Here is a 25,662-nt window from a genome sequence, read left to right as displayed (position 1 = left end):
CGGACCCGCCAAGCAAGCGGCCGATGGCGCTAGAGCACATTTGGGCGGCATTTGAGCACATTTTGGCCGCGGGAGCCAATCAGCAGCTGCAGAGCTCAAGGCCCGTCCGAAAGCATGGCCGGATTAGCAGGTGGGGATTGAGCAGATTATTACTACTCACTCTTTCATTATTCATGATTCCCTCTCATTTTCTCTCAATTACACTCAAATCGACTATACCAGCATTGGCATCGGGTTCGATCTCGGGCCTTCAGTCTCTCGTTTTCGCCTAATTGTCATTCGCTTCCTCCTCTTTCGTCCCCCGCGACATGTACATTGTGCCATGTCTTTCGACCATCATGCCTTGAACACCCAGATACTGCTAATCCTTCATTTCTAGTATATACTGATCTCTTTTTTCTTGATACCCTAATCCCGGAAGACAAATCTACATACCCGCAAGATGGACATGTCCATGTCTGGCATGGGCCACATGTCCATGGGAAATGGCGTGCCTGGTCTGTTCTATTTGCAGAAGATGTACTGGGCTGTTGTAGGGAGTGCCATCGCTGCTGGAACCGTCATCAACATCTTGAATCGCTTCCTCGCCTACCAAAGGTAAGTATACTAACGTTTATCGAAGTACGTTATGCTCATTCTCCCAGGTTAAAGGACTCGTCCTTGACCCCCTCCAAGCCCAAGTCTATCTTCTTCAGCACATATGCCACCTTAACGGCCATCGTGCGTGAAGCAAGCTACGCGACTTTGCCCCCATTGTCATTACGCGGCCACTCCTATCACTTTGCGCCGTTGGGCCCTGTGGCCATCATCCTGGCCAACCTCATCGTCGTGCTCGTCTTTTGTTTCTACAAGCTGGACACGGCCGACCAATGGAAATGGGAAGATGTGGGCTACCGCACTGGGTTTATCGCCATTTGCCAGCTGCCGTTGATCTTCCTCCTGGCGGGCAGGCAGAATCTCATCGGCATGCTCGTAGGTATGAGCTACGAGCGTCTCAATTGGTTTCATCGGTGGATCGCGCGGACGCTGTGGTTGACCGCTACCATCCACATGTGCTTCTGGTTTCGTGACTGGGGCCGCTACAACTACATCGTCTATGAGCTGAAGAACTACACCCTGGCGACGAGAGGCTTCGCCGCATGGATCATTCTGACCTTTATCGTGATTACGTCCGCCGCCCCGATTCGACGGTTTGGGTACGAGTTCTTCGTTCTACAACATCTGGTGACCTTTGTTGGTTTCACCGTTGCTGTGTGGCTCCACGCACCGGCAGAAGTCAAGGTGTGGGTGTGGATTCCGATCGGTTTTCTTGTCTTCGACCGGGTGGCGCGCTACTTGTGGGCAACTTATGCGAACTTGTCGATATTCCATCGTTCGAAGAGTCCGGCCCATGCCCTTTGGGCTAACCGGGCGACTTTCACCCCGTTACCAGGCAATGTAACTCGTATAGCGATTGAGAATCCCGGAGTCGGGTGGAAGCCGGGTCAGCATGTGTTTCTCACATGCCACTCCATCGTGCCTCTGCAGAGCCATCCTTTTACCATTGCGTCTATTCCGGAAGACAACAAAATGGTGATGTACGTGCGCGCAGAAAAGGGCGGCACTCGACGCTTCTTCCGTTATGCTTCGAAGAACCACCAGGTGCTTGGGACTAGTGACCAGGTGCCCGCGAAGCGGGCACGTACAGTCTTTATTGAGGGGCCGTATGGACAAATGCGACCTCTGAAGCAGTTTGACAGCGTGATTCTACTCGCTGGAGGCATGGGAGCGACATTCACTGTGCCGTGCCTGCGGGATATAGTCGCCAAGTGGAAGGCTGAAAGCACACGGCGGCTCGCAGCAACCAAGCGGATTCGGTTCGTCTGGGTGATCAAATCGCGCACGCAGCTGAGCTGGTTCGACCACCAATTGCAGGAGGTGCTGAGGAATGTTGAAGAAGTTCGGCTCGCCAACCCGGACATCATCCGAGAGGTCGAGATGAGCATATATATCACTTGTGACGAGAAGCTAGAGCAACCGGCGCAAAACACGCTCTGCGCCCAGGAACAGTCACTATTACAGCTGCAGACGACCCTACCCGCGAATGAGAAGTCTCTCGAAGCAGAGAAATCAGCGACCGATGCTGTAGCCATTGAATCTGTAGAGCAGACCGGGTGTCAACCAGACGGAAACTGCTGCTGCACCGCTCCCATTAAAGATGAAGATGCCATCGACGCTACGAATTGCACATGCTCGGGGCATGCCGCGCCGCAGTCGTCCACGACAAGCGAGCTCGCAACAGAATCGGACTCGAAGCCCGCGCAGAAACCACTACCCAATCTTACAGTCCTGTCTGGTCGACCGCACGCGCGCACGATCATCCGCAAGGTCCTCGAGAAAGCTGAGGGCGAGAGCGCGGTAGTGGTGTGCGGACCCCGCGGACTGTCCGACGACGTGCGACGCAGCGTGGTGTGTCTGAGCGATGAGCGGGCAGTACACAAGGGGACAGGGGCGCAGGGGATATATTTGCATGTTGAGCAGTTTGGGTGGTGAGCTATAAGCATATGTATATAGATAATGATACCCTTGACTTGACTTTCAATGATGACTCGATGAACTAAATGATGCAATCTACTGCTTAAATGAATTCACATACACTGCTATACCATTAAGTAATGACAGTTAGCCAGCCAATATTCAACAAACAACCGCATTAACAGTAAAACCAAAAAGAAAGAATTTGAAAGCAAAAGTCGGGCACCCAAACGGGCAACCAAATATCAACACTACTCCGTATGGAGTGAGTCAAAATCATATGACGTAATCAGCAAGACCCAACCACTCCAATTATCTCCTCCAGAACAAAACAGCCAGCCAGACAGACAGACCCCTGCCAATACCACTCAGCACATCAACACGACACAACCTTATCACCTACACCTACACCTACATCCCCCTCAATTCAACCCAACCAACATCCAAAATGGTCTTCCGCTTCGTACGCATCTCCCTTAATCCCATCCACCCATCCCCCAATTCCATCCCCAACTACCAGCTAATAACGGAAGTAATTGAACAGGCCAAAACCCTCGACCCGATAACCCTCTTCCACTCCCCGCAGCTAGCATCCAGCAAATCCGCCCTCAGCATCCTGCAACGCGCATCCACAACGGCAGCCAGCACGACATCTACTCCGCGAGGCGAATTCCAACTCGAAGTGAGCACGGCCCCGCCGACGAGCGATCAGTTGCGGAATATACTTGATTATGTGTCGGGTAGTGGTGCGGGAGGTGGCTCGGGGGTCGGGAAGGTGTATAAGGTTGAGGAGGTGGTGAGGGGGGCGAGGGATGCGGAGGATGCGATTAAACGGTTCAAAGCGGATCCGGAGGGATCTTTTGTGAGGCCGATTGTAAGTGACTTCATTTGTTTTTTTGAGGTGAAGGGTTAAGGGGGATTGTGCGTGCTAACAGGTTTCCTGGGGCTAGACGGTCGATTGGACGAAAGGACAGGCTGTTGTTGGGGATAATGAGTCGGAGATTTTGAAGATGGTGCAGGAGTTGAACTGAGCAATTTACTATTCTGTTCAAGTGTATACTGCGAATTGATGTATGCAGGGATGTTTCTACGATAGCTGTATCATACACAACTCCTTTCTCATACCACATCCCATTGGTAATGCCATTAAAACCGTACTCGCTAAAACAATCCTCGAGATCCAGCTCGTGCCCGAATAGAACTCCCGTGATTCATACAGCCTAAAACATCGTTCCGAATGATCCGTCCGTCGCGATCGGTTTGCGCGGTGAGCCGCGTCCCAGCCCGTCTATGGCCGGCTTGCGGTGTCTGTTGTTGTTGTTAGCATGTCCCTGTAATCACACAGCTGATGGAGGCGTACCGGAATGTAAATCCAACAAATAATCCCTTGCTCATCTTATCATCACGCTCCGCCATCTCTTCCAGCGCGCGTTGCTTGTCGTGGACCTCCTTGTACTTGGCCATGTCCGCTTCGTTGGTAAAGTCGTCAAAGTAGCCCGCGTCTGTCTCCGAATCCAGCTCGGGCACAAACGGCGCACGCTGCTCGCGCAGATGGTTAAAGTCCACCTCGCTGAAGTAGTCGTGCGCGTGGATTTCCTGAATGTTCTTGAATCGCTTCTCCTTCGAGGCCACCAGCTTGGTGATCAGGTCCCACGTGCGTCGCGACAGGAAGTAGTTCGGGTCTTCGTATACCGGCTTGCGGAGCACCTTTTGCCAGTTCTTCAGGTTCTGCCACGTCTCATCTACCGTCGCGCCTGCAAACGGCGGGTATCCGGCGAGGGCCTCGAAGAGCATGCATCCCAAGCTCCAGTAGTCGACCGTGAAATCATACTGTTCTCCCTTCAACACTTCTGGGGCCATGTAGTCAGGCGAGCCAACAATCGACTTGGCGTAGTTGACCTGACGCTCTCGCAGCGACCGATATCCCTGGCGACGCTCTGCCACCGTGCGCTGTTCCATGGGACGACCAAAGGGCACCGGCGTGTTGCCAACCTCCTCCAGCTTCACCCGCATGGACTCAATCTTGCCAGGGTTCAGCATACCCGCCGCCAAGCCAAAGTCGGTCAGCTTAACGTGACCACTCGAGTCAATGAGGAAGTTCTCTGGCTTCAGATCGCGGTGAATGTACCCCAGCGCATGCAAGGCATCAATACAGCTGAACATCTCTGCAATGTAGAACCGCGCATGGCGATTGTGCAAGACTCCAGTGTTATTTAGCAGCGTGCGGAAGTCACCTCCTGGGACATACTCCATGGCCAGGTAGATCTGGTCATCATCCTGGAATGCGTAGAGCAGCTTGACCAACCAGTCGCTCTTCGCGGCCGTCAAGATATCGCGCTCGGTGAGAATATGGCGGATCTCATCCAACTTGAAAAGTAATTTCTTGCTCATAACTTTGAGCGCGCACACCTCCCGCGTATCCTTCTTCTGCGCCAGATAGACCTGTCCATAACCTCCCTGGCCCACTTGGGTCAAGATCTGAAAGTCGTGCTGGCGGAGTCGAGTGCGGCGTTTGCGGAGGTGGGCCCGTTCCCGACCCAGATATTTCAGCAGAGCGGGCTCATACGTCTCCATCGGAGTGGCGGGGGGTTCGGGGTTGGAAGAACGGAACTGCGCATAGCGGTTTTGGCGGTTGTGCACGTAGCTCAATAAATCAAAGTAATGATCGAGGAAGTCTAGACAGTTAGCCAATACACTGAGAGCACCTGCTGGGTATGGTACCTACAGAGCTGTGTCACATTTACCAGTCGCTTGACCCGGGGATTCTGCAGCTTCTCCAACTCCTCCGGGGTCAACCCCCGCATGGGGACCTGACGACGCTGGATGCTCTCGAGATCTCGTTGCTGGTATGGCTCATGACGGGAGATGGCAGCGGCCGCGGGGTTCGGACCGAGGTCTTTGGTGAGACGAGTGGAGTTGGGGGGAGTGTTTTCTTTGTTGGATTTGCGCGTGGGACTGCCCGGTGGCTGACGGATGACACTTTCGGTAAAGTCCTCGCCGGATCGGGGCGGCGCGAACATGGGGTGGTTGTAGTGGTTATAGGTGCCTTTGGTGGGAGAGGTGGGGTTCAGCTTGAGGGCTTTTTCGAACACGTTGGGCAGGTCGATTGCGCCGGGGGGCATGCGGTTTTTGCTGGGACTCCCTTGGGGGGTTTGCACAGGGCTAGTGAACCCAGTCTCAGCGGGCGTGGAGGGGCGATCGAGAGCTTCATTTCCGGCACGAGTATGAAGGAGTGGCGGCGGGTTGGGGAGACGGAGGCCTGGGCGATCTGAGGTGTCGATATTGAGAGCCATGTTGGGCTCGGAAGTGTGCTGGCGACCGTTCTCAACCGGTGGAGGTATGAATGAGCTCACAGGCACGGGTGTCTCTAAACAACGACCGCGAGGTAAGAGAGAGGTCGTGGCGGGGAGATTAAAAAGGAACGGGGGATAGGAAATTAAAGCACGAGTAGAGGGACTCGGAATCCCCAGCGAACGAAAAAAGAAATGCGATGGAAAACAAAAGGGAGATTTGAAAAAGCAAAGAAAGGGCGGAGACAGACAGGAAAAAGCAACGAGGCAGAAGAGGAGAGTGGATGAATGACTTTGTTCGGGCAGGAATGGAGAGAAGCAAGGACGAGGGTGACCCGACAAGAACAAGTCAGTCAGTCAGTCAGGGGAGAAAGAGACGATGCCCGATGGATTGAGTAGTGATGAAGAAGGAGAAGGAAGAAAAAGGACAGAGGAAGTTGTAGAAGTAGGGGCGAGAGGGGGAAGGAAGTCAAAAAAGTGAATATTCTCTCGCTCTCTCACTTTCTTTCTTTACTTTCTTTTCTTTCTTTCTCTCAAACTCATCCACTTTTCTCCTCCAAGTACAGTGTCTTTCTGGCAGGAAACCAATTTAACTTCAGCAAAAGATGAGCCGCAGCTGAAGCCCGCCACTCTGACTTGCAGGCCAACGAAATGCCTCCGATCCATCTCTGCGCCGCCCCTCTCTCAGCGACCATCGCAACGTTGCTGGGGTAACTCCCTTGTTCCGATCCCATCTGCTCCTCCAATGCCTGTTGCGATGCCAGGGCCAGCCGCGAGTCAATCTCGTTCCTGACGCCCTTTCGGCTGGTGATTGGGGAACTCGTGAGGCTGAGGATGGAGTCATGCTTTCCCACCACCAGTCAGATTGTCTCTGCACGTCATTTTCCCACTACATTTAGACGAGGGTGAGAAACTAGTGTCCAGCCATCGGGGTGAAACTAGTCGTAATTCTATATCTGGAACCTTGTTGGTGAGATCGTCTCCGATCCCATGGGGCAGATCTAAGATGGTAGCTGAGTTGATCATTTAGGAGGGGGGAAACCTTTTTAGTAGTGGTGATGGTGGTGTGGGTGATGTTTAAATCCCATCCCATCCATTGGGTGTATACAGCTCTGTGACAGTCACACAACAGTGTGTTCCGGTCCAGACTACAACAATTACATTCTTTAAATTGAAAGCGATTCCATATTGAAATAATGATGGTTGATTTAGAGAAAAGAGGGGTGCAATCCACCCATCGTCATCGCGCCCTGGTTCTTGTTTACACTTCCCGTAAACACAACCAAGGAACCGCTCCCATAATCAGTGGACCTTTTTGTCTACCAAACCATGGTTCATCCCCCAATCCATCCCAGCCATCAACTACTTTTCCCGCACATTTCCAGTTAAACTAGTGTGGAAACCCCTCCTCGATAACAAATAGCCCTTCCTAGCAGCAAGGCACTAACTCAACAACCCAGGATAAATCAATTACATCATCAATCAAGCAGTCTTGGCCCGTTGTCCCGTCTACCATCCAGTCAGTCAGCAACCAAAAAGCAAAACAATAATGAAGAGAAGCAAAAACAGAAAAGTAGACTCACGAAGAAAGCCAACCCATAAGACGGCGTCGTAAAAGTAACCTTACTCCCCTTGGGAAAATGAAACACATCGCCCGGAAACGCCTCAACCTTTTGGCCGGTCTCATCCGAGATCTCGAACTTGCCTTCCAGGATGATCTTCATCTCATCGAAGGTGTATTCGTAAACCAGCGGGGTGCCTTTTTCAAGACGGTAGAAACCGGCCGAGATGGGTTTTTCGGGGTTGTAGCTGTCACTATCCCATGTTTAGTGTTACCGAATAACAATTAATAACTCACTCATACTATGATTATGAGTGAAATAACCAGAGAACTTGAGGGGATATACCTCGAATCCACATCCCCCAGAAAAGCATTCTCATTGGCAATGAGCGGAGGCTCGTAGGTTTGTTGAGATCGAGGGTGGTGCTTGAATGCGATAGCCATGATTGTTGCTTGCTGTGTAGACTTGATCTTTTGTAACCACAAATAGATAGTACTTAGATGCCAATCTGCTAGTATTCTATCCTCCTAATTAGCCAGGCCAACACAACCATTATATACAAAAAACCCCCCAAGTCATTATCCTCGCACATCTCTGATCCCATTACCTACAACGGAGATTCTATACTCGTGCGGAGCAATCCATTTTCCTCTCCTTTGCTGTTTGTCTGTTCCCTTTCGCACGGATCTGACTTCTGTAGTAGGATAGATAGCACGCTTCGACAGACTATCGACACAACATGCGACAATCCCAGCAGGGGTTCGCGAACTGAGGGGTAGTTAGTAAGCAGGCAAGCAAGCAAGCAGAGAAAACCCCGATGAGGGGAAGATCAGTCAGTCTGCTCAGTTCCGGAAAGTTATCAGATAGGCCGGAGGAAACCGGGGTGAGCTTGATACAGGTAAAGAGACGGAGACAGTATAGTATGTGCGACTAACAGCTATGCCAGAAAAGAAGAATAGATAGGATACTAGATCCGAACAGGAACAATGGAAATCAGGAATCAGGTAGCCTAAGAGGGAGAGAAGGGTATGGATATCCGACCACGGGCAGGGCAGCAGGCAAGCAAGCAAGCAGGATATTTTACCCCAGATGGGTTAGTACTTCCGCCAATCCTCGTGGATTGATATGATATGATATGATACGACAAGATAGTTAGTCCTTCAAGGTTGGTTAGTAAGTAGTGTAAGTAGTTAGCAACTAAGTAGTCGGTAATTATCCCCCCCTCGCATATCCATCCCTCCCCTCCTTTCTCTTCCTGCTGGCGCCCGTCTCACCCTATTAATCTTATACTATACTCAACCACGAAATGCAGGCAAGCAACTGATCATACTCGTCATCTTCGACGTCCATGACGACTTCGATCAATTTCAATAAGCCTATCCTAACAAGTCCACCCACCTGACCACCCCTCATATCTACCTAATCAATAGTATCATAGAATTGTAAAAGCCGTCAAACACCTCACATGCAGCCAGCGTCTGAGCCCCCTCCTTCCTCCCCCCCAGCGCAATGATCATCCACCTGCCCAGTTCAGTAAAGCCGGCCATCCATCCATCCACCCATCCAACAGTCACTCTTCTCTCCATCTCCCTTCCCCACCCGGGGAACCTTCCCCTATGAAGAGTTTGTATCTTCAAGACCGGACTCTCCGTAGGTAAGAGTGAGTAAGTAGGTTAGCTCATCCGCAGATTGACTTGCATTTCCCACTCAAATCACTCATGCAAGGCAAAGCAAGATCCGAAATCAGACCATAGCAGAAAAAGAACTAACTAATTGACTAACTAAGCAGAGTAAACTCAACCTTTCCCTTTCCCTTTCCTAAGCAAGTAAAAGCAAAGCTGAACTAAGCCCGTAGTCTGCGGTTGGTGGGGATCGGCCAGTCTTAAAACGCTGGCTTTTCCCACCCTGCCTGCAATCCTGATCCTTTCTTTTCTGGTAGTTGGCGAAGAAGCAAAGAAGAAGCAAAAAGAAAAGAAAGAAAGAATCAGGGAAATCTCGACTCGCGACCAGAAAAAACGATACCGACCGAACAGCCCAAGCGACAGAACAACCATCACTACCGGCCACCCAATGCAGATCTTGACCAGTTTCTTCTTCCTCACGCAGAACCCCCTCAACTACTTCCTAGCAGCATAACCACCGTCGACTTGTCCTGTCTTCGCATATACGCCCCGACTGTTCATCTTGTAGACAGTTGTATACGATCGAACAAATCATCAAAAACTGTCCACTGCGACTGACTGCTGACTGCCCGCCTGCTGTCGCCTGTCTGCCCCCATTCAGACCTATATTCAAATCGCCAGAAAGTCGGTCTTAGTACTCCTAGTACACTCCCCTTGCGAACTGCTATCGTCTGTCCCATGCGCCATCCAGTCTGCCAGTAATCCCGGCCAGAAATCTTTCTCTTCCCTAGCGACACTCAAGATCATATACCGACGCGCCATAGCTCGACAATAATTCATTCCGAAAAGAAAGCACCCCGGGATCTGACCAAACGTCCAGGTAGTCCCGTAAAGAATGTGACTATTCGCTACACTCATCGCAGAACGCCTTGCTGATTTCAAGCTCCAGATTTGTAAGACCCCGCGCGCGACAAGACCCATTCAAACAATTCCAAAAAGACATATATTCTCCGTCGCGCCATCAACCCTTCCATCGTCTTCAGGCAATCATTGTACAGCCCTCGCAACCATGGCTACTACCGTGTCCATAACGAGCGATCTGGAGCCTTATCTGGCCTCTCTCCGATCGTATCTGGCTAAGAATAAGCCCCCAGCTTCTCCAACAGAGGATCCAGCCGAAGACTCCGAGACGAATACCAGCTCGAGTAATTCCGACGAAACAGCCCAGCGAGAGCAGCCATGCCGGAAAGGAAGCAAGAATAACGATTGTGGTGGCCGCCCCCGCCCTGTGATGAAGATGCGCTCGTGTCGAACACACTAAAGACCCTGGTCTTAACCCAGGAACACTATATGAATGAGCTGGTGTTCTCCACAAGTACGAATAGCAAAGCAAAATTCCAATGAAACAACAAGCAAAAGCTCAAACGTACCTTCCCATCCCCAATCCTGCATTACGTTAATCCAGTGCAACCTGCCGCGAACTGTCTTTTCGAATTCAATATTCTCCAACGGGGACATGGCGGAGCTCCGTCGTGAGTGTCCAATAGTAGCCTTAGAGGCCAACCATTCCTCCTGGATCGTCCTTCTCCATGGCTCCTTGGCGTAGGTACTACGGACCATTTGATCATTCGACTTAAGGCTAGTGAGAGGTACTCTATCATTCGTCAAAGTCTCCATGACAGAGTTGGCCCCGCGCCCAGACGATCCCCGCAACCGTTGTTTCTCATCTTCGAACGCATCCCTGCGGGCCCAGACTTCGCGGACTATCTCAATGCAGCGATCGATTGAGCCCAGCATGAGGCGCGTTTGAATAGACTCCCACCGGCTCAACACCCACTGACGATCATCCTCTTGCTCTGCTTCGGACCCTGCCGCCAGCAGAGGGAACATCTGGATGATTAGGGTTCGAGAACTGGAAGGAACGGTAGCCAACAAGATCAGCACGCGTTTGGCAAGCTCGGAGGTCGGCTCCGACGGCATCTCAGGTACCGCCTGGTGAAGGTATAGTAGTGTTGCCCAGCGATAAGCATGGGCTGTTTGAATACTATGTTGGACTTCGGAAGATGGGTCCTCTGGGGGCTCGAAGAATTGCGGGGGTTCCCACTGCTCAACAAGCCTTTTCAGCTCTATGGCTTGCGAGATAAGCGAGATGGAATTGGATGCCGTCTTGCGAACACGCTGAACCAACCGAGCCACTTGATTGATTAGAGGGAAAAGTGTCGTTGCACAGCCCATCAAAGGATCAATCTCATGTACAGCGTGGCTTGGGGGTTGGAAAAAGGGTGCATCCACCTCCTGATCCCCCGATTCTTCACGAGAGGTCAGGCGAGCAATTACGTCCATATACAGCCAGGTGTTGTAAAGGAAACGCACCCTGCTCAGGTTAATCCCACGCATCTCGCTTTGAGCACCAAGCCCCACCACTTGCGAGACCAGTGCTTTGGCACCTTTCAGATGCTGAATGCAGGTACGAGTGTGTTGGTCCCAGGTATCAGCAAAAGCAAGCGCCAGGCTCGTGGCTAATGCTGCATCAACCCTCATGTTCCGTATGTCGTGCACTAGGTGGGTGATGCTCTGGCGCATGTGATCCACACCATGAACTCTCAAGGCTGGAACCTCTTTGCTTGAATGAAAGGCAGCAAGCGAAAACACAGCATGATACAAAGCCGGAGTCTCCTTGGCCAATGGCCAGATCAAAGTACGCCACGGATTCTCATGAATACCATCCTTTACAGACAGTATCCCGCACGTCACCCTGTCAAATTGCAAAACCAACATCTCTGGGCTTGCAACGCCGAGGTTGGGCTCCCTGCAGATGTTGAACAGTCCGTGATGCGGTGCGACATTCATGTCTGCGTTTTCCGGCCGCCCGGACTTCATACTTCGGTCGGGCCTTCGTACTATCTCCTCGATATCCTCATCATCAATTTCCATCAATTCTTCGAAGCTAAAACCATCTTGTGCATAGGAATTGTTGCGCCCAAGGTCACGTTTGGGCTCGCGCTCAGTCTCCGACTTTTGCTCTACTGCAACCAATGAGGCATCAGAAATCCATGAAATCTGGTCTGAAGGCGAGATATCTGTAAATGACGACGCGAGAATGTCTTCATCGAAGCTCACTGGCGTTAGCTGACCAACAAACACTTCTGGATTGCCAAAAGAATCCTTGTCGCTAAATGAATGCCTGTTCGTGCGTTTTGAAGGCAATGCATTTTTCGAGGTCAGGTCAGCAAGACCCATAAAAGACCCTGAGCCCAAAGAAGGAAGACTAGACGCAGCTTGCTGTGACTTTGATGCCCTGGATTGGTGTTGTGGGATGGATGACCCTGAAGTTTCTGAACTTGAGTTCTCATTAGACTGATATTGGATAGCTACAGAAATGTCAGCATCAAGGCCCTGGGAACCGCGATGAGCTGGGGCTGTTGGCGTACCTTTTTTTGAATTTGCACTGCCATTTGTGCCCCCATTCAGATTTTTCTGCCAATAGCCGTTGCGCCATTGGAATTTCTTTATGTATCCTTCACATGTCACGTTTCGCTTCCTACATTGAATACAACTTGGTTTGGTCTCGTCACATTTCAGTCGCTTGTCCTTGCAAGTTTTGCAGCCTGGATAAGGTGAACAATAAGACGTCAGCGCGCTGCGACTTATGGAGCGTCTGTGCCCTTGTCTCTGCTCATGCATCTTGTGCTCATTATTCTGCATACATCTGTCGCCCTTCCACAACCGCCGCGCTAAAACTAGTAGAAAAGTAATAATACCGTACCGTTACGGCTCTTGGTCTGCTTTGGCTTGCTGCGATCTTTGGCAGCACCTCGCTGGCTTGCAGACGAATTCTTGGGAGATACAGATGGGTTGGAAAGCCCATCAGCCGACGTGGAGGGACGTTGGATGTCTAGAATAGCAGATGGGGAAGGGATATTGATGTTTTCCATATCGGAATTTGATGTGACGATGACATAAACTGATTCAAGATCGAATGTATCATAAAAGGTATGAAGATAGAAGGCAGATATTTGTCCGAGGAAAGAAGGAGGGGGTCACCTCGTCAACTAGGTGGTGGGAAGGGAAGAGGGGAGAGCAGCCGAATAGCTTTCTTGGAGACTTTCCAAAGCAGATAAGGCTGTTTAGTCTGTCCGATGGCAGGGAAACAGAAAAGATAGGGAAAGCCTGGATGTGCGATAGATAACTCAACGTCCCGAGACGGCCCCAGACGGTGAGGAGAGAGAGGGACCTCCAGGTGATAAGAGTTGCACTAGAGCAGCAGATTGCGGAGACAGCTGGTGCGAGTTGTGTGACGCGGATTCGTCGATCCGAGGTAGGAGCTCAGACAAGAGCCGGGTCTCCATTGGAAGCATGGCGATTGGAGCTAGAACACTCCCTTTCATGCAGGTTTCGATGATAATGGATGGAGGCGGGAGGGGAAGAGACAAACGCCACTGTTTGCGAGGACGAAATTACCCGTCGACCAGTGAGTGCATTTGTTGAAAGAGAAACACGAAGATGGCAGCAGTTGCTCAAGAAGGGGTTACTGAACACTGGGGACACCACAGCCGATGTTGAAACAACGCTGCGAGACGGGGATAGGATGACAGACGCCACCAGGGAGCCAGATGAGGTTGAGAGGGATCGGAGAGGTTCAGCCGGTGTGGGCGACAGCAGTTGGGTGTAGCTGGCTAGTTGGTGGGTGGTGGAGGGAGGTAATCCCCGCGTTCCTATTCGACCGCCTCGCCTTGTCACCTGCCGGCTTATCCTCGACTTCACAGCCACCAGAGCACAAAGCAGCAGATACTACGACTGTACAGACATCTGCCAGTAGGCAACAGGCTTCTGACTTTCCTCTACTACTCGACTTACCGTCGGTCCATCCTATCTAGGTCCCGCTCCATCCAAAACATCCATTCCTGGATAACCATTCACCGCTCCACCATGGGTAGGACAAGCAATCAGCAACACCGGACTTTCAATCAAAACGCGTCTCAAAAAACTGCCCATTCCCTAGACAAATGCCATCTGCAATGAAACACTCCGATCACAACGGCGGAATTTCAAGGAGACATGGGGTCAGTCGACCCGACACTCTGCTCGTTTGCCAGGAATACTACTACAATGCCATGGTCTAGACCTGTTGTACAAGGTTGTCGCCTGTTCCCAGATGTTAGACAATGCCTTCAGCCCTCGGGTAGATCCACGAGTAAGAATCAAAACTGGTCTCCAGGATGACTGCCGCCCTCGTGTTGGTTCCAATTCCTGGGGACATTCAACCTCACTTGAATGGCTCTGGTCGGCGGCCGAATGCATCCCGGCATTATGTGCAAGGCCCAGTCGCACAGCTAGCATCAGGTGCAACACCTAAGCTTTCCCTGCTTTGAAAGTTGGAATTGGGGCCGGTTAACGGCATGCTCGCAGTACAGTATTTGGAATTCTGCGTGCCCAGGTGTGCGGAACGTGTTGCACGACTTTTCTTTGCAAAACCCCTGACAATTTGAGGTGTGTCGATATAACGCTACTTTGGGGTCTTTCGGCGTGGGGGCCGTCATAGGAGACTTGGGTTTGAAAAGTCGAGCATTTGATGGGTTGATGTCACCTGGGTGTTGGTCCTTATTGACCGATTTCGGCATTGATCTGAAACCGAGAGCGGGAGGGAGGGAGATAAGGCGCCGGGAAGGTGAGGGGATAATGGATCCTACTCCGCACGCTATTTTGGATGGGCGCAGCGAACCCCTCGCAAGTGGGTCGTAGTGATCCTCCAGGACATTGGCTTTGGGGGATCTCCAAGGCATCGATAGAGATGCCAGGTTGCCACTGAAGTCAGTTTTATGCAGCATAGGTGATGATGCCCAAAATTAGGCACAATGCCGCTAATGCAGCGCAACACTGCTATAGGCAGCCTCCCCGCCTCCAACAACCCCACTTCCTAGGACCATGGAACCTACCATGATACGTATTCCAAGCAGCTTAGGGGTTGGTCCCTCGACCGTCTCATTTATCGTCACCCACTTCACTAATACACGGTCTCTCTAAACACATAACCACCATCACCAACATGCCTCCCCTACGAACCAAAGTCTTCATCAACGTCGACCTCGGCGAAGGCTACGGGAACTTCAAATGCGGCCCGGACGAAGAACTAATCCCCCTCATCGACCAGGCCAACGTAGCCTGCGGGTTTCAGTAAGTAGCATAGCTATCCACCGCATCCCTTCAACCACAAACCACCAAACCAAATCTGATCCCGAATTCCAATTTTTATCTAGTGCCGGTGACCCCCTCATAATGCAAGAGACCGTCTCCCTATGCAAAAAGCACAACATAACCATCGGCGCCCACCCCGGCCTCCCCGACGTGCAAGGCTTCGGCCGCCGCGAAATGAAGCTCACACCAGAAGAGCACACCGCCAACATAATATACCAAGTCGGGGCTTTGCAAGGCTTCCTAGCACGCGAAAATATCCCCCTCCACCACGTCAAGCCGCACGGCGTGCTCTACGGCATGATGTGTCGCGATCTGGAAGTCGCACGGGCCGTCATAAGGGGAATACCTGCTGGTGTGCCGGTGGTGGGCCTTGGAGGAACATACATGGAGCAGGCCGCGAAGGAGCTTGGTGTGCCGTTTTGGGCGGAGCTGTTCGGGGATGTCAAGTACGGGCCCGATGGGATGCTGGTTATTGATCGGAAGAAGAAGCCATGGAAGATTGAGGATGTCAAGGCGCATGTGCGGCAGCAGGTGGAGGACTCATCGGCGACGGCTGTTGATGGGTCGGTGGTGCAGATGGGGGTCAAGGATTACCCGGTGACGATTTGTTGTCATTCGGATTCGCCGGGGTGTTTGGAGATTGTGAGGGCTACAAGGGAGGTGGTTGATGAGTTTAATAAGGCGAATGGATTTGTCTGAGGTGGGAGTATAGCTCTGATTGTGCTGGATGAGCGGAAGTGAAGGGGATTTGATGGCAATTAGTATTCTTAGAATCTTTAGATGATATGGATGGATGCATGCTCCATATCTTAGTATAGAATGAGAGGTCCTACTAGTATTGCTCATGTTCAAAGCTTCTGCGAGATAATCAGGTTCTCCAAGATGCCGTAACTCAGTTGAATACGTGCTTTCATCCCTCACACTACTGAAGATTCACTTGATTCATGGTGCTATTATTCTGAAGCTCAGTACAGCGTATCTTACAATCGACTCCTAAGCATAGCATTCTCAGTCTCCTCATATGCCACTGCCTGTCTTCGAGGATCTTCCGCCGTCTTTACCCCGAACCGCTTCCCAAGAACAACCATCTGAGCCACCGATAGTGTATTCTTGAATGACAGCGTATCATGATCGCGAAAGGCTCTCACGAAATCCTCCTGCACCCCGTGCCACTCCAAGAACCCCAGAGCTCTGACATTGGCCTCAGTCACTAACGTCTCGAGAATCCTATACACTGGCCCATTCTTTTTGTACTTGGTTGGGCCAACATAGGGTTGCTTAGTGCGATTATAGACCTCCTCGGTGACGAATGGCTTCATTGCCTCGCGAAGAATATGCTTCTCACGAAAGGTCTTCGTCGCGGAGCAGTATTTGATTTTCAGACTAGGGGGAATCCTGTTCACATATTCGGTGAGGTGATGGTCAAGGAAGGGCGGTCGCGACTCGATTTGGTAAACCATGTCGATATTGTCCCCTAGATATCGGAGAATATAGTTGGCCAATATACTTTTAGTCCACTGATACTCTGAAGAGTGCAGTGGATGCCACTTTGTAGCCACATCAGCAAGGACCTTCTCACTGAAGCTATTGGCAAACAGCAATTCGGGGCGATTGTGACTGTTTTCGTAGACCCACTGTCGGAAGCGTGGCTGGGTTATTGCGTTGAATCTGGGAAACACAGAACTATCGTTGAGAGTCTGTGAAGCCTCCGCATCAGAAGGAGGGGGGAGTGCGCCTAGAAAGCCTTTTGCGACTAACTCATGGGCGACCTTCCGTGCCTCCGGTAGTTCAGCCATGGTGTCGGATGAGGCCCACGAATGGTCCGGTTCCAGTATGTAACGCCATATGAAGTCTGCATAGCCAGCGAAGTGCTCGTCGGAACCCTCGCCAGTTAGCACGACCCTTTTGCCTGCTGCATGGGCGGCCTCTGCGAGGGCTAAGCGGCCCATTCCATTCACGTCGGGTATGGGTGTCTCTGTATGCCACACTGTATCCTCTAGTCTTGAAGCAATGGCCTCTTCGTCCAGAAGGACAGGATGGAAGTCTACTCCTAGCCATTCTGCTGTTCGTCGGGCGACATCTGGAACTGGTAAGTGGATTGTGGAACCATGGAGGATCAGTGACAATTACCTGATTCGTCCAATCCACTGCTCTTCTCGAACTGAACCGTAAAACAGCTTAGATTGGAGAGTTTTCCGCTTGCATCGTTCCCTAGGCTCTGGCCTTGTCGAATAACATGTGCCGTCATACCCGCAATGGCCGAAGAGTCTAGCCCTCCACTTAGGAATACGCCCACACCCACGTCAGCACGGAGTCGATGCTGCACCGATTCTAAAAGAAGCTCCCGGACTCTGGCCACTGTCTCTTCTTCTGAACATGGGTAGGCATCATGCTGCGTAGGTCTAGGTTAGTAATTTATTCGGCACCTAGCGTGGATTGCTTGCTTACTTTGTCGGTGTAGTCAAGATCCCAGTATGATTTCACCCGAGGGGTGTTGAAATCTCGGCTAACAAGATACTGGCCAGGGCCGACCTGGTTGCATGATTAGTTATCCATGGTACGCAGAAGTCGTACTGATTTCGTCACTCACTCGGTTGACGCCTTTGAAGTACATCTGATGCCCATATAGCCAGCCTTTCTCCCTGATATTGGCGACATTCCACTCCGGGGTCCAGCCGAAAGACAGAAAGCATTTCATCTCTGTGGCCACAACTAATCGGCCATCTATGACCGTATAGTAGAGCGACTTGATTCCGTACCGATCCCTAGCAGCGATGAACAGCTGTCGCCTTGCATCCCATAGCACCAGAGCGAACTCTCCCCTTAAATGCGAGAGGAACGACTCTCCGTAACGTTTGTAAAGTGCAATGACAATTTCGCAATCGCTTTTGCTTTTGAAGTCATATTCGCCCGACAGCTCAGCCTTGATACGGTCATAGTCATAAAGTTCACCGTTTATAACGGCATGAATGTTATCTTCGCTGTCATGGAATGGCTGGTTTCCGGCGGGACTCAGGTCGATAATTGAAAGCCGGACGTGTCCAAGCCCTTTAGTGCAAGTCAGATAATCGCATACCCTTTTCTATGAAGCCATCTGAACTTACCAACTCGACAGTCGGAACTAAGCCACTGCCCTCGAGCGTCAGGTCCTCGGTGGCTAATTATATCCAGACTGTCGTTGACTTTCTGTCCCAAATCCCCACTGCTTGCAAACTCGTCATGCTGCCAACCAGACCTCCCATAGAGAGCAATAAAAGCTGTTAGCCCACACATGACTAGCCTACAGTATTCGGTACGTAAGGCCTGTTTTGACTCACACCAAGGATACGGCCCCCAAGGTGCGAGGTTTCCTTCCTTATGTAGGCACGAATCAATAAGCTCGAGATTAGTCTCAGAGGAAACGCATGTAGCCACAAGGTTTGATAGGAGACTTGGTTCTGACACACAACCACTTGACTGTGCACACTTGGGTCTTCATAACTCAAATGAGAGCCCTGCAAGATAGTGTGAATGATGACCAGGTTTGGGCACTGGACTGTCCATTTTGGAGAGTGAATATTTCACAGCCCCACGGCTATTTCCTGCAGGTTTGTTAGCTCAACAAGATTGCAGATTTAGTAAGTTCCTCGCGTTTCTCCTTACAGCAACGACGGAAGGCACGGTGAAGACCAACGAGGAAACCTCATGACTCCACTTCACCAACGACTGTCTTGGGTCAGCTTCTATCTGCAACGAACCCATGACCAATACGTCAGTGACTCGACCAATGTCCGCAACTTCTGGTGCTTGAAGATCTGCAAAGTCGAATATGCAACTCTCTCAATAAAGTATGTAAAGCTAAAGTCATCTTCCAGAGTCAAAGCCTTAAGAAGACCCCACCAAGGTGTATGGACAACGATCTTCGTCTCAGGTTGCGTTCGAGGGCCGCGTGCTTGCTCTTATCCATGGTGCATTAGCGTGCTCCTCCAATTGGCTCTTCGATATCAGTTCAGAACAGATCTACTGGGTCAGAGATGAAAGAGTGTTCCCTGGCATAGCCGATTCAACCGCAAGACCGACGAACCATATCCCACATCTTCGAAAAACACTTCAAAATAATTCAAGACTCACATCTCAGCGCCTATATTGAGTTTTAGAACACATGTCATGGCACAGCATAGATATGTACCAGTTCACTCCCTGGAACGCCACTGTGGAGTACACAACAAAGAAAAGTTCATAAAAAGCTGATTTGTCTCTCATGACCTCAGCCAGTTTGGCGGGTACAGAATGCTTGGACTCTGGAAACCACACGCTGACTGAAACGTACAAAGAAAGCCCATTACCACGTAGCAAATAAGTGGGTTGAGAGACTGGCCTCAATGAATCTATTGGGTAACATGGCCTCCGAGTGGTATCATCGATTCCTTTCGATCATTATCTTCCTAGGTGAACCCTGCTCCATAGTTCGAAGATGGTGGGGTCAGCCCAGGACCGGCCTTAAGGCCCCATGACTCTGTAACCAACCAGCAACCAGCCGCACTAACTCTTCGTAGGTATCTGCCCTCGATCTTTTCATTCTCTGGTATCTATGTTGACCATGTTCTACAACTGCACGCTAACATCGTTTGCTGTGCAACAGTGCCGCCAGATACACACCTGAAGATACTAGATACGGATTCCTGAAGCGTTCAGCCGCCTTGAATCCAAATCCCACGATGTGGTCTGGTGAATACCTCACCACTTACTCCAGTCTAACGAAGACTAAGCGCACACGTGTGACTCTCTACTGAACATACGCGATTGATTTCAGCTGAATAATTTGTTGGGAACACTAGTGATCAACTAAATCACGTGTATGAAACACCGTCTCTCAGTGATCAAATCACAGCCATCTATCCGAGTGGATGGGGCGCGACGGTGCAAGGGATAGCATTAGGATGCCCGGTTCATGATGTATACCCGCTTTAGGGCCGGGAAGTATATCGAAAAGCCGTCGGCGATGCCACTGATCATAGATCCGAGCACCTTGCCTGATAAAGGTCTAGTGGAGAGCGCCACCCGGATTCGAATCTCGCTTATTTGCTATTGGCTTTCAAACTCCGGTGCTAATAGCCTCTTCTTGGCGGAGCGCTGCGTCTCACCGCTACGATAACTGAGATTTCAGGAATCACCGTTCCTTACGTGGGTTATGTTTGGCATAGCCAACGAGCCTTGCATTATCATAAGTGCTTATATGGATCTAGATCCCGATTTACTCATACGTACCGTAGGATCATTGTGGGTAAGTATCAGGGCTTTTCGATCAAACTAGATGCACAAGGCTATCATGCGTGTGTCAAGGCAGTTCACAAGGTCTGTTCCTATAGTGAAACAGGTTGTACTACCTACCACCGGCGTTATTCGGACTTATCAGGACCCCCCTGTCATTCTGTCATTCAGACTTGTCATCATGTTCGACTTTTCGTCGCATTTAAGGTTGGCCTGCTGGCAGCTTGGGGCATTCTTCGTAGCTACGACCTGCATGGATGCAGTTAGACTCACCTATGGGGAAAGCGCGCTACTTCTAGGATTGCCCAAATAACTAAAATAGTATGACGAACTAAGAACAGGGGAGGCGACTCGGATTAATCTATCAACTTTTAGGTCCATCAAGGGGGGCTAGATTCGTGCCATCCTGTTTTTGATTGCCCTTATCCTAAGAGCTTTGTTTTGTTGAAGATAAGTTCGGATCAGGTTGCAAGCTTCTTCCGATGGTCAGCTGCCAGCCTGCCACTCACGACATAGAGCCTCTCATATACTTGGGAAGTCTAGGTTATCATCATAAAGCCAACCATGGTTCTCAATATTCTAGCCAAAATGATGGCAGAAGACCGTGCGCATCAGAGTATAGCCGTGATGGAGGCCGTTAAGATATTATTCCTTTTGCGAGACTATCGCTAGCTCCTCAATGCACCCAAAATGCATAGGAAAAGAGCTTTATGTCAATCCTATATGTACTGCTTGGACTGGTTATATGCTGAATCTTGTAATACATCCTTTTTTGGGACTATCCTGGAGCTGTCTATGATTGTCCGTGATGGTAATACTATTTGAATGAACCTCATCTGCTTCACTTACGTATTTTCAATGATGGCAACGAAATGCATCAGTCCCCCCTGTGGCAAGCTACAACATCCCTAAGTAAGTATGAGAAGTTATACTATCAATAGATGGAGCACTAGTTAAAGTCACAAACATTGTCCTCGGACATAGAAAAGTCTTCAGAAGGAAATTTCATTCACTCACAGAGCAACGCGCCGGAGTGAAGCGACCATGTCTACTACCGCGTCAACCCCCAATCTCAATTCTCATCTTAAATAAGGAATTCCTTCTGGGCACCAGTATGCTAGAAGTGTAATCTACCTACATACCTCTTCTTGTTTATCATCCTCTGACCCACCTATCTACCTACCTACATACAGTCCGCAACGTCCCGCAAAGATGTCGCGTAACTATGCCTCACTCGCAGACCAAAGCATATTTCTTGCGTTTTCAGATCTCCCTGGAGACTATACCTGTCCTCAAATTGGCGGCGGTAGATACGGATGTCTACTCCTTGAGATTGTCAGCATCGAACGGTTCACGCGACTTGTGCTGAGAACGTTCGATAGGGCTGACTTGCCTGTCACCGTGGCCTTCTACACGGAGGATCGAGGCAGGTCCATTGAGAATGATCCAAAGTTGAAGCCCGGAAATACTATGGCTATTTTGTTTCCTAGACGCCATCTTTTTCTCGATGGTACTGTGGGTGTTCGACAAGAGCACTATGGGTATTCTAAGGTATAGCTATGAGCGCACTGCGCAGGAGCTCGAATACAATACGTACTAACTCGTGGACTGAACCTACTAGTTACTCCCTGGGAAGTTGAATATACTCTTTCAACTGAGCGACGAGATGAGAAGTTGGCCGGCCAAGTTTGCCACGCACAAGATCTGTCATGGCTGTGGGGAGAAGGACAAGCCACTCCTGAGGTGTGCGAAGTGTGGTGTGGTTGCGTATTGTGACAAGGTGAGTAGCGTGAGCTTTCTTTGTTTCAAGGGCTGCTATGTGATTCAGAAGTTATTGCTTATGCTAATGTTCCATCATTATAGGAATGCCAGAAAGTTGGATGGGAAGAGAAAGGACATAAGAAGACGTGCAAAGTCATCGCAGATAGAGGCTTCCGTACACTGGTGACAAGGCCAGACTGTACTACAGATCCTGTTGCTCAATTGTCTTTTCGGATGCTGAGGGAAGCGTATGAGAGAGGACTCCGAGTTGTGTAATCTTACTACACATCTATGTGGCTATGAGATGGGGTAATCATGGATGAGGGATAAGTTTGCCGCTATGACTGTCGGTGATGTATGTCAAATAGGTAGAATGATGGCACGCAGCTATGGTGATCATGTACTGTACGAAGTGGTTAGGAATCCATACTTCTATCTCGATATTGAGATTCTACCGAGAACGGAGTGCACGGATAGCTTGACCTCACCGTTATCCCAGCCACCTGTGGAGCCACAAAAGGCACCGTGCCGACTGCGGATAGACCGCGGATAAGCGGGGGGGATTGCCGCCCCCAGACCGAGGTTAGGCTGGTGGTGATCGGCCGACCGAGAAACGGACCGTCCCCCAACATCACGACGCTCCATCCCTCCTCATTCCTCGCTTCCCTTCAATGCCAGGCCATTCGCTACCTATTCTTGCTTGAGTTTTGACAATGCTTCGATCAGTTCCTCGTCGACTTCCTCGACGTATCCCTACTCTCACTTCGACTGCCGGCAGTCCATCTCGCTTTGCCTTGCGATCGTTCACATGCGGTTATCCGCGGATGTCCGCACCAACGTTGCCCCCCGTTGAACCCCTCGTGTCATCCGCACTGCCGAGCGATTCATACCAACTCTTGTCGACTGGTGACAAGGCTGGAGCTGCTGAAGATGCCTTGTATGAGCAACAAATCAAAGATGTGGAAGCGTGGTGGGCGTCACCGCGGTTCGAGGGTATCAAGCGGCCCTATTCGGCCGCAGATGTGGTTAGCAAACGGGGCTCTCTGCAGCAAACCTATCCGAGCTCGTTGATGGCAAGGAAGCTTTTTAACTTGCTGAACGAGCGCGCAGCTGAGGGGAAACCAGTTCACACCAGTATGTCATTGCTTGAACCCATCCTTTTTTGGTCTACTGCATATGCTAAATCCTCGCAGTGGGTGCCGTTGACCCAGTACAGATGACCCAGCAGGCACCCAACCAGGAGGTTCTGTACATCTCTGGCTGGGCATGCTCCTCTCTGTTGACTACCACCAACGAGGTCTCGCCCGATTTTGGTGACTATCCTTACAATACCGTTCCAAACCAGGTCCAGCGATTGTTCAAGGCCCAACAGCTGCACGATCGAAAGCAGTGGGATGCTAGACGGAAGCTTACGCCCGAACAACGGAAGGATACACCCTACGTCGATTACCTACGTCCGATTGTCGCAGATGGTGACACAGGGTATGTCAGATCCTTTGGAAGTTGAGAATTGATTGGCTGATGTATCTAGACATGGAGGGTTGTCGGCCGTGTTGAAGCTGGCTAAGCTCTTTGCAGAGAATGGCGCTGCGGCTGTTCATTTCGAGGACCAGCTTCACGGCGGAAAGAAATGCGGTCACTTGGCTGGCAAAGTCCTTGTGCCTATTGGAGACCACATCAACAGGCTTGTCGCGGCACGTTTCCAGTGGGATATGATGGGAACAGAGAACTTGGTCATTGCTCGTACGGACTCGGAGAGCGGCCGTCTGATTAGCAGTGCTATCGACGTGCGCGACCACGAGTTCCTCCTTGGTGTTACGGAGAATGTGGAACCTCTCGCAGAGACCTTGCAGGCCATGGAGCGAGAGGGAGCTGCTCCTTCGGAAATCGATGCGTACGAGATGGACTGGGTTAAGAGACACAAACTTGTCACTTTTGATGAGGGTACGATGCCTTAGTAGCTCCTCCATATTAGGCTCGGCTAATCACGGTTTCTTTAGCTGTCGATGCACACCTTGAGGCAGAGGGTGCGTCTCAGTCCGCTCGAGACGCATACAAGAAGCGCGTCCAAGAGAACCCCGACCTTTCTATCTCCCGCCGGAGGGCATTGGCAGACGACTATTCCCAGACACCGGTGGTTTGGTCCTGCGATACCCCTCGCACCCGGGAAGGATTCTACCATTACCGTGCTGGGTTCGCGGCTGCCACTAAGCGAGCCAAGGAGTTCGCACCTTACTCGGATCTTCTTTGGGTTGAGACAGGTGATCCGGATGTTGCCAAGGCTGCGAAGCTGGCAGGTGATGTGCGCGCTGCACACCCTGGCAAGAAGCTGGTTTACAACCTGAGCCCGTCATTCAACTGGATGGGTCAGGGCTTCGACGAAGCCTCTCTGAAGTCCTTCATCTGGGATCTAGCGCAACATGGGTACGTGAATAGTCTTATTGAACACAAAGTTAACAGTAGCTGACCTGGGTAGATTTGTTCTGCAACTGATCTCTCTCGCTGGAGTGCACACCAACGCAACCATCACAACGGAACTCTCGCGCGCGTTCAAGGACGAAGGCATGCTCGCCTATGTTCGGATGGTCCAGGCACGAGAGAAGGAATTGGGGGTGGACGTACTCACCCATCAAAAATGGAGTGGTGCGCCATACCTGGACGGCATTCTCGGAGCTATTCAAAGTGGCAGCAGCAGCAGTAAGAGTATGGGTGAGGGGAACACCGAGAAAGGTACGTTCACGGCTTCAGTGGCATCAACACCAGTTACTGACTGACTATATATAGGCTTCTAAACTGAGGCATGTCAATATTGTAGATATCTGATTTCGATGTTAGTCTTTAATGTAGCGATGTAGAGAAGAACCAGCTTTTTGACTTTGCCTGTACTTAACTCACGGAGTTATGCTTCATACTAATTGTGTCGGCCCCTGCCTTTAGGTCGTATTTACGATACAGGCTGAAATTCCTCGCCGAATAGATCTGATCATTTGATGATATGTCGGGGTTATGGTTCAAGAAAGTAACCTAACCGTTTCAGATCTGGTCACATTGTATCGAACTAGATTTACAGCATCCTGAAACTGGCACAGGTATTGCTTTTACGTTAATAAATTAGAGTTGTAAAGCCTCTCTTGCGGATGAATCTGCCGGGCAGCGATACATCATATGCAGCCCACACTGGTTCGCTGATAACCAATCGGTAATCAAAAACGAGCTCCTGCGGTCTAGTATGTACCACTCGAAATGAGCGTAAGTAATAACACGTGCCAACACATGTCCGTTTCCTCTCAAAGGGTATGGATGTGTCCATGGTTCGGTTAGGAAGGCTTGTTCGTTGCATTGATGCTATCAGCCCCACTGCGATCCGAGCTGGTCTTTCCCTACCAATGAAATGTGCCTTAACGCAGCAAGGGATTGCTGTATCTCCTGAGAGAATGTAAGAGAAAAAAAAATCCTGCGCCGCAGGTC

At 50.6% G+C, this 25,662-nt stretch overlaps 11 protein-coding genes across 11 annotated transcripts; 5 read left to right on the top strand and 6 right to left on the bottom strand.

The window, feature by feature from the left end:
* The first annotated feature begins 203 nt into the window (after positions 1 to 203).
* BDQ94DRAFT_181679 (ferric reductase family protein) lies at positions 204 to 2,559 on the top strand. The gene is made up of 2 exons (XM_026773949.1): positions 204 to 597; positions 645 to 2,559. Exons 1-2 carry the CDS (start codon positions 443 to 445, stop codon positions 2,530 to 2,532), a joined length of 2,043 nt encoding a protein of 680 aa, XP_026623399.1. The 5' UTR covers positions 204 to 442; the 3' UTR covers positions 2,533 to 2,559.
* A 270-nt stretch (positions 2,560 to 2,829) lies between these two features.
* On the top strand, positions 2,830 to 3,869 carry BDQ94DRAFT_148907 (uncharacterized protein; the record flags this gene model as incomplete). The annotated part of the gene is made up of 3 exons (XM_026767273.1): positions 2,830 to 2,977; positions 3,059 to 3,388; positions 3,465 to 3,869. Coding segments are annotated over exons 1-3 (421 nt in total), but the record flags the coding sequence as incomplete, so codon positions are not given.
* Positions 3,835 to 5,807, bottom strand: BDQ94DRAFT_173067 (serine/threonine-protein kinase; the record flags this gene model as incomplete). Its single annotated transcript, XM_026772089.1, has 2 exons — positions 3,835 to 5,189; positions 5,240 to 5,807. 2 exons carry the CDS (start codon positions 5,805 to 5,807, stop codon positions 3,835 to 3,837), a joined length of 1,923 nt encoding a protein of 640 aa, XP_026623397.1.
* A 1,435-nt stretch (positions 5,808 to 7,242) lies between these two features.
* On the bottom strand, positions 7,243 to 7,868 carry BDQ94DRAFT_75717 (cupin domain-containing protein). The gene is made up of 3 exons (XM_026776465.1): positions 7,712 to 7,868; positions 7,388 to 7,619; positions 7,243 to 7,313 (listed from the first exon to the last, which is right to left on the bottom strand). Exons 1-3 carry the CDS (start codon positions 7,807 to 7,809, stop codon positions 7,287 to 7,289), a joined length of 357 nt encoding a protein of 118 aa, XP_026623396.1. The 5' UTR covers positions 7,810 to 7,868; the 3' UTR covers positions 7,243 to 7,286.
* Positions 7,869 to 9,057: 1,189 nt separating this feature from the next.
* BDQ94DRAFT_75706 (uncharacterized protein) lies at positions 9,058 to 9,539 on the bottom strand. Its single transcript, XM_026776464.1, has one exon. The coding sequence runs from the start codon at positions 9,418 to 9,420 to the stop codon at positions 9,163 to 9,165; it is 258 nt and encodes an 85-aa protein (XP_026623395.1). The 5' UTR covers positions 9,421 to 9,539; the 3' UTR covers positions 9,058 to 9,162.
* On the bottom strand, positions 9,539 to 12,923 carry BDQ94DRAFT_181675 (Zn(II)2Cys6 transcription factor; the record flags this gene model as incomplete). Its single annotated transcript, XM_026773948.1, has 4 exons — positions 9,539 to 10,305; positions 10,419 to 12,359; positions 12,420 to 12,596; positions 12,755 to 12,923. The coding sequence occupies 4 exons, from the start codon at positions 12,921 to 12,923 to the stop codon at positions 10,028 to 10,030; spliced, it is 2,565 nt and encodes an 854-aa protein (XP_026623394.1). The 3' UTR covers positions 9,539 to 10,027.
* Positions 12,924 to 13,956: 1,033 nt separating this feature from the next.
* Positions 13,957 to 14,269, top strand: BDQ94DRAFT_75683 (uncharacterized protein). Its single transcript, XM_026776461.1, has one exon. The coding sequence runs from the start codon at positions 14,047 to 14,049 to the stop codon at positions 14,209 to 14,211; it is 165 nt and encodes a 54-aa protein (XP_026623393.1). The 5' UTR covers positions 13,957 to 14,046; the 3' UTR covers positions 14,212 to 14,269.
* On the bottom strand, positions 14,270 to 14,958 carry BDQ94DRAFT_75684 (uncharacterized protein). Its single transcript, XM_026776462.1, has one exon. The coding sequence runs from the start codon at positions 14,814 to 14,816 to the stop codon at positions 14,328 to 14,330; it is 489 nt and encodes a 162-aa protein (XP_026623392.1). The 5' UTR covers positions 14,817 to 14,958; the 3' UTR covers positions 14,270 to 14,327.
* BDQ94DRAFT_75690 (LamB/YcsF) lies at positions 14,926 to 16,016 on the top strand. The gene is made up of 2 exons (XM_026776463.1): positions 14,926 to 15,162; positions 15,246 to 16,016. The coding sequence occupies exons 1-2, from the start codon at positions 15,035 to 15,037 to the stop codon at positions 15,880 to 15,882; spliced, it is 765 nt and encodes a 254-aa protein (XP_026623391.1). The 5' UTR covers positions 14,926 to 15,034; the 3' UTR covers positions 15,883 to 16,016.
* Positions 16,017 to 16,163: 147 nt separating this feature from the next.
* On the bottom strand, positions 16,164 to 18,456 carry BDQ94DRAFT_173063 (asparagine synthetase B family protein; the record flags this gene model as incomplete). The annotated part of the gene is made up of 5 exons (XM_026772088.1): positions 16,164 to 17,263; positions 17,314 to 17,575; positions 17,632 to 17,715; positions 17,774 to 18,231; positions 18,288 to 18,456. The coding sequence occupies 5 exons, from the start codon at positions 18,454 to 18,456 to the stop codon at positions 16,164 to 16,166; spliced, it is 2,073 nt and encodes a 690-aa protein (XP_026623390.1).
* Positions 18,457 to 22,828: 4,372 nt separating this feature from the next.
* On the top strand, positions 22,829 to 25,358 carry BDQ94DRAFT_148891 (methylisocitrate lyase ICL2). Its single transcript, XM_026767272.1, has 6 exons — positions 22,829 to 23,328; positions 23,388 to 23,676; positions 23,726 to 24,138; positions 24,195 to 24,618; positions 24,671 to 24,924; positions 24,979 to 25,358. The coding sequence occupies exons 1-6, from the start codon at positions 22,908 to 22,910 to the stop codon at positions 24,984 to 24,986; spliced, it is 1,809 nt and encodes a 602-aa protein (XP_026623389.1). The 5' UTR covers positions 22,829 to 22,907; the 3' UTR covers positions 24,987 to 25,358.
* The last annotated feature ends 304 nt before the right edge of the window (positions 25,359 to 25,662 follow it).

The sequence above is a fragment of the Aspergillus welwitschiae genome (genome assembly GCF_003344945.1).
Source record: "Aspergillus welwitschiae strain CBS 139.54b unplaced genomic scaffold BDQ94scaffold_30, whole genome shotgun sequence".
Taxonomy (NCBI): domain Eukaryota; kingdom Fungi; phylum Ascomycota; class Eurotiomycetes; order Eurotiales; family Aspergillaceae; genus Aspergillus; species Aspergillus welwitschiae.
The sequence above is the reverse complement of the archived record's forward strand: the minus strand, read 5'-3'. Positions and strand labels throughout refer to the sequence as shown.

What these genes read in the sequence shown, in the direction of transcription:
- BDQ94DRAFT_75690 (XM_026776463.1), top strand. Translation starts at nt 15,035, where the DNA reads ATGCCTCCCCTACGAACCAAAGTCTTCATCAACGTCGACCTCGGCGAA. An exon ending in AACGTAGCCTGCGGGTTTCA is followed by an intron (nt 15,163 to 15,245) that starts GTAAGTAGCATA and finishes ATTTTTATCTAG; the next exon opens with TGCCGGTGACCCCCTCATAA.
- BDQ94DRAFT_181679 (XM_026773949.1), top strand. Translation starts at nt 443, where the DNA reads ATGGACATGTCCATGTCTGGCATGGGCCACATGTCCATGGGAAATGGC. An exon ending in CGCTTCCTCGCCTACCAAAG is followed by an intron (nt 598 to 644) that starts GTAAGTATACTA and finishes TCATTCTCCCAG; the next exon opens with GTTAAAGGACTCGTCCTTGA.
- BDQ94DRAFT_148891 (XM_026767272.1), top strand. Translation starts at nt 22,908, where the DNA reads ATGCTTCGATCAGTTCCTCGTCGACTTCCTCGACGTATCCCTACTCTC. An exon ending in GGGGAAACCAGTTCACACCA is followed by an intron (nt 23,329 to 23,387) that starts GTATGTCATTGC and finishes AAATCCTCGCAG; the next exon opens with TGGGTGCCGTTGACCCAGTA. An exon ending in GTCGCAGATGGTGACACAGG is followed by an intron (nt 23,677 to 23,725) that starts GTATGTCAGATC and finishes TGATGTATCTAG; the next exon opens with ACATGGAGGGTTGTCGGCCG.
- BDQ94DRAFT_75684 (XM_026776462.1), bottom strand. Translation starts at nt 14,816, where the DNA reads ATGCTGCATAAAACTGACTTCAGTGGCAACCTGGCATCTCTATCGATG.
- BDQ94DRAFT_75683 (XM_026776461.1), top strand. Translation starts at nt 14,047, where the DNA reads ATGGGGTCAGTCGACCCGACACTCTGCTCGTTTGCCAGGAATACTACT.
- BDQ94DRAFT_75706 (XM_026776464.1), bottom strand. Translation starts at nt 9,420, where the DNA reads ATGGTTGTTCTGTCGCTTGGGCTGTTCGGTCGGTATCGTTTTTTCTGG.
- BDQ94DRAFT_75717 (XM_026776465.1), bottom strand. Translation starts at nt 7,809, where the DNA reads ATGGCTATCGCATTCAAGCACCACCCTCGATCTCAACAAACCTACGAG. An exon ending in CTGGGGGATGTGGATTCGAG is followed by an intron (nt 7,620 to 7,711) that starts GTATATCCCCTC and finishes AACATGGGATAG; the next exon opens with TGACAGCTACAACCCCGAAA. An exon ending in CTTATGGGTTGGCTTTCTTC is followed by an intron (nt 7,314 to 7,387) that starts GTGAGTCTACTT and finishes ACTGGATGGTAG; the next exon opens with ACGGGACAACGGGCCAAGAC.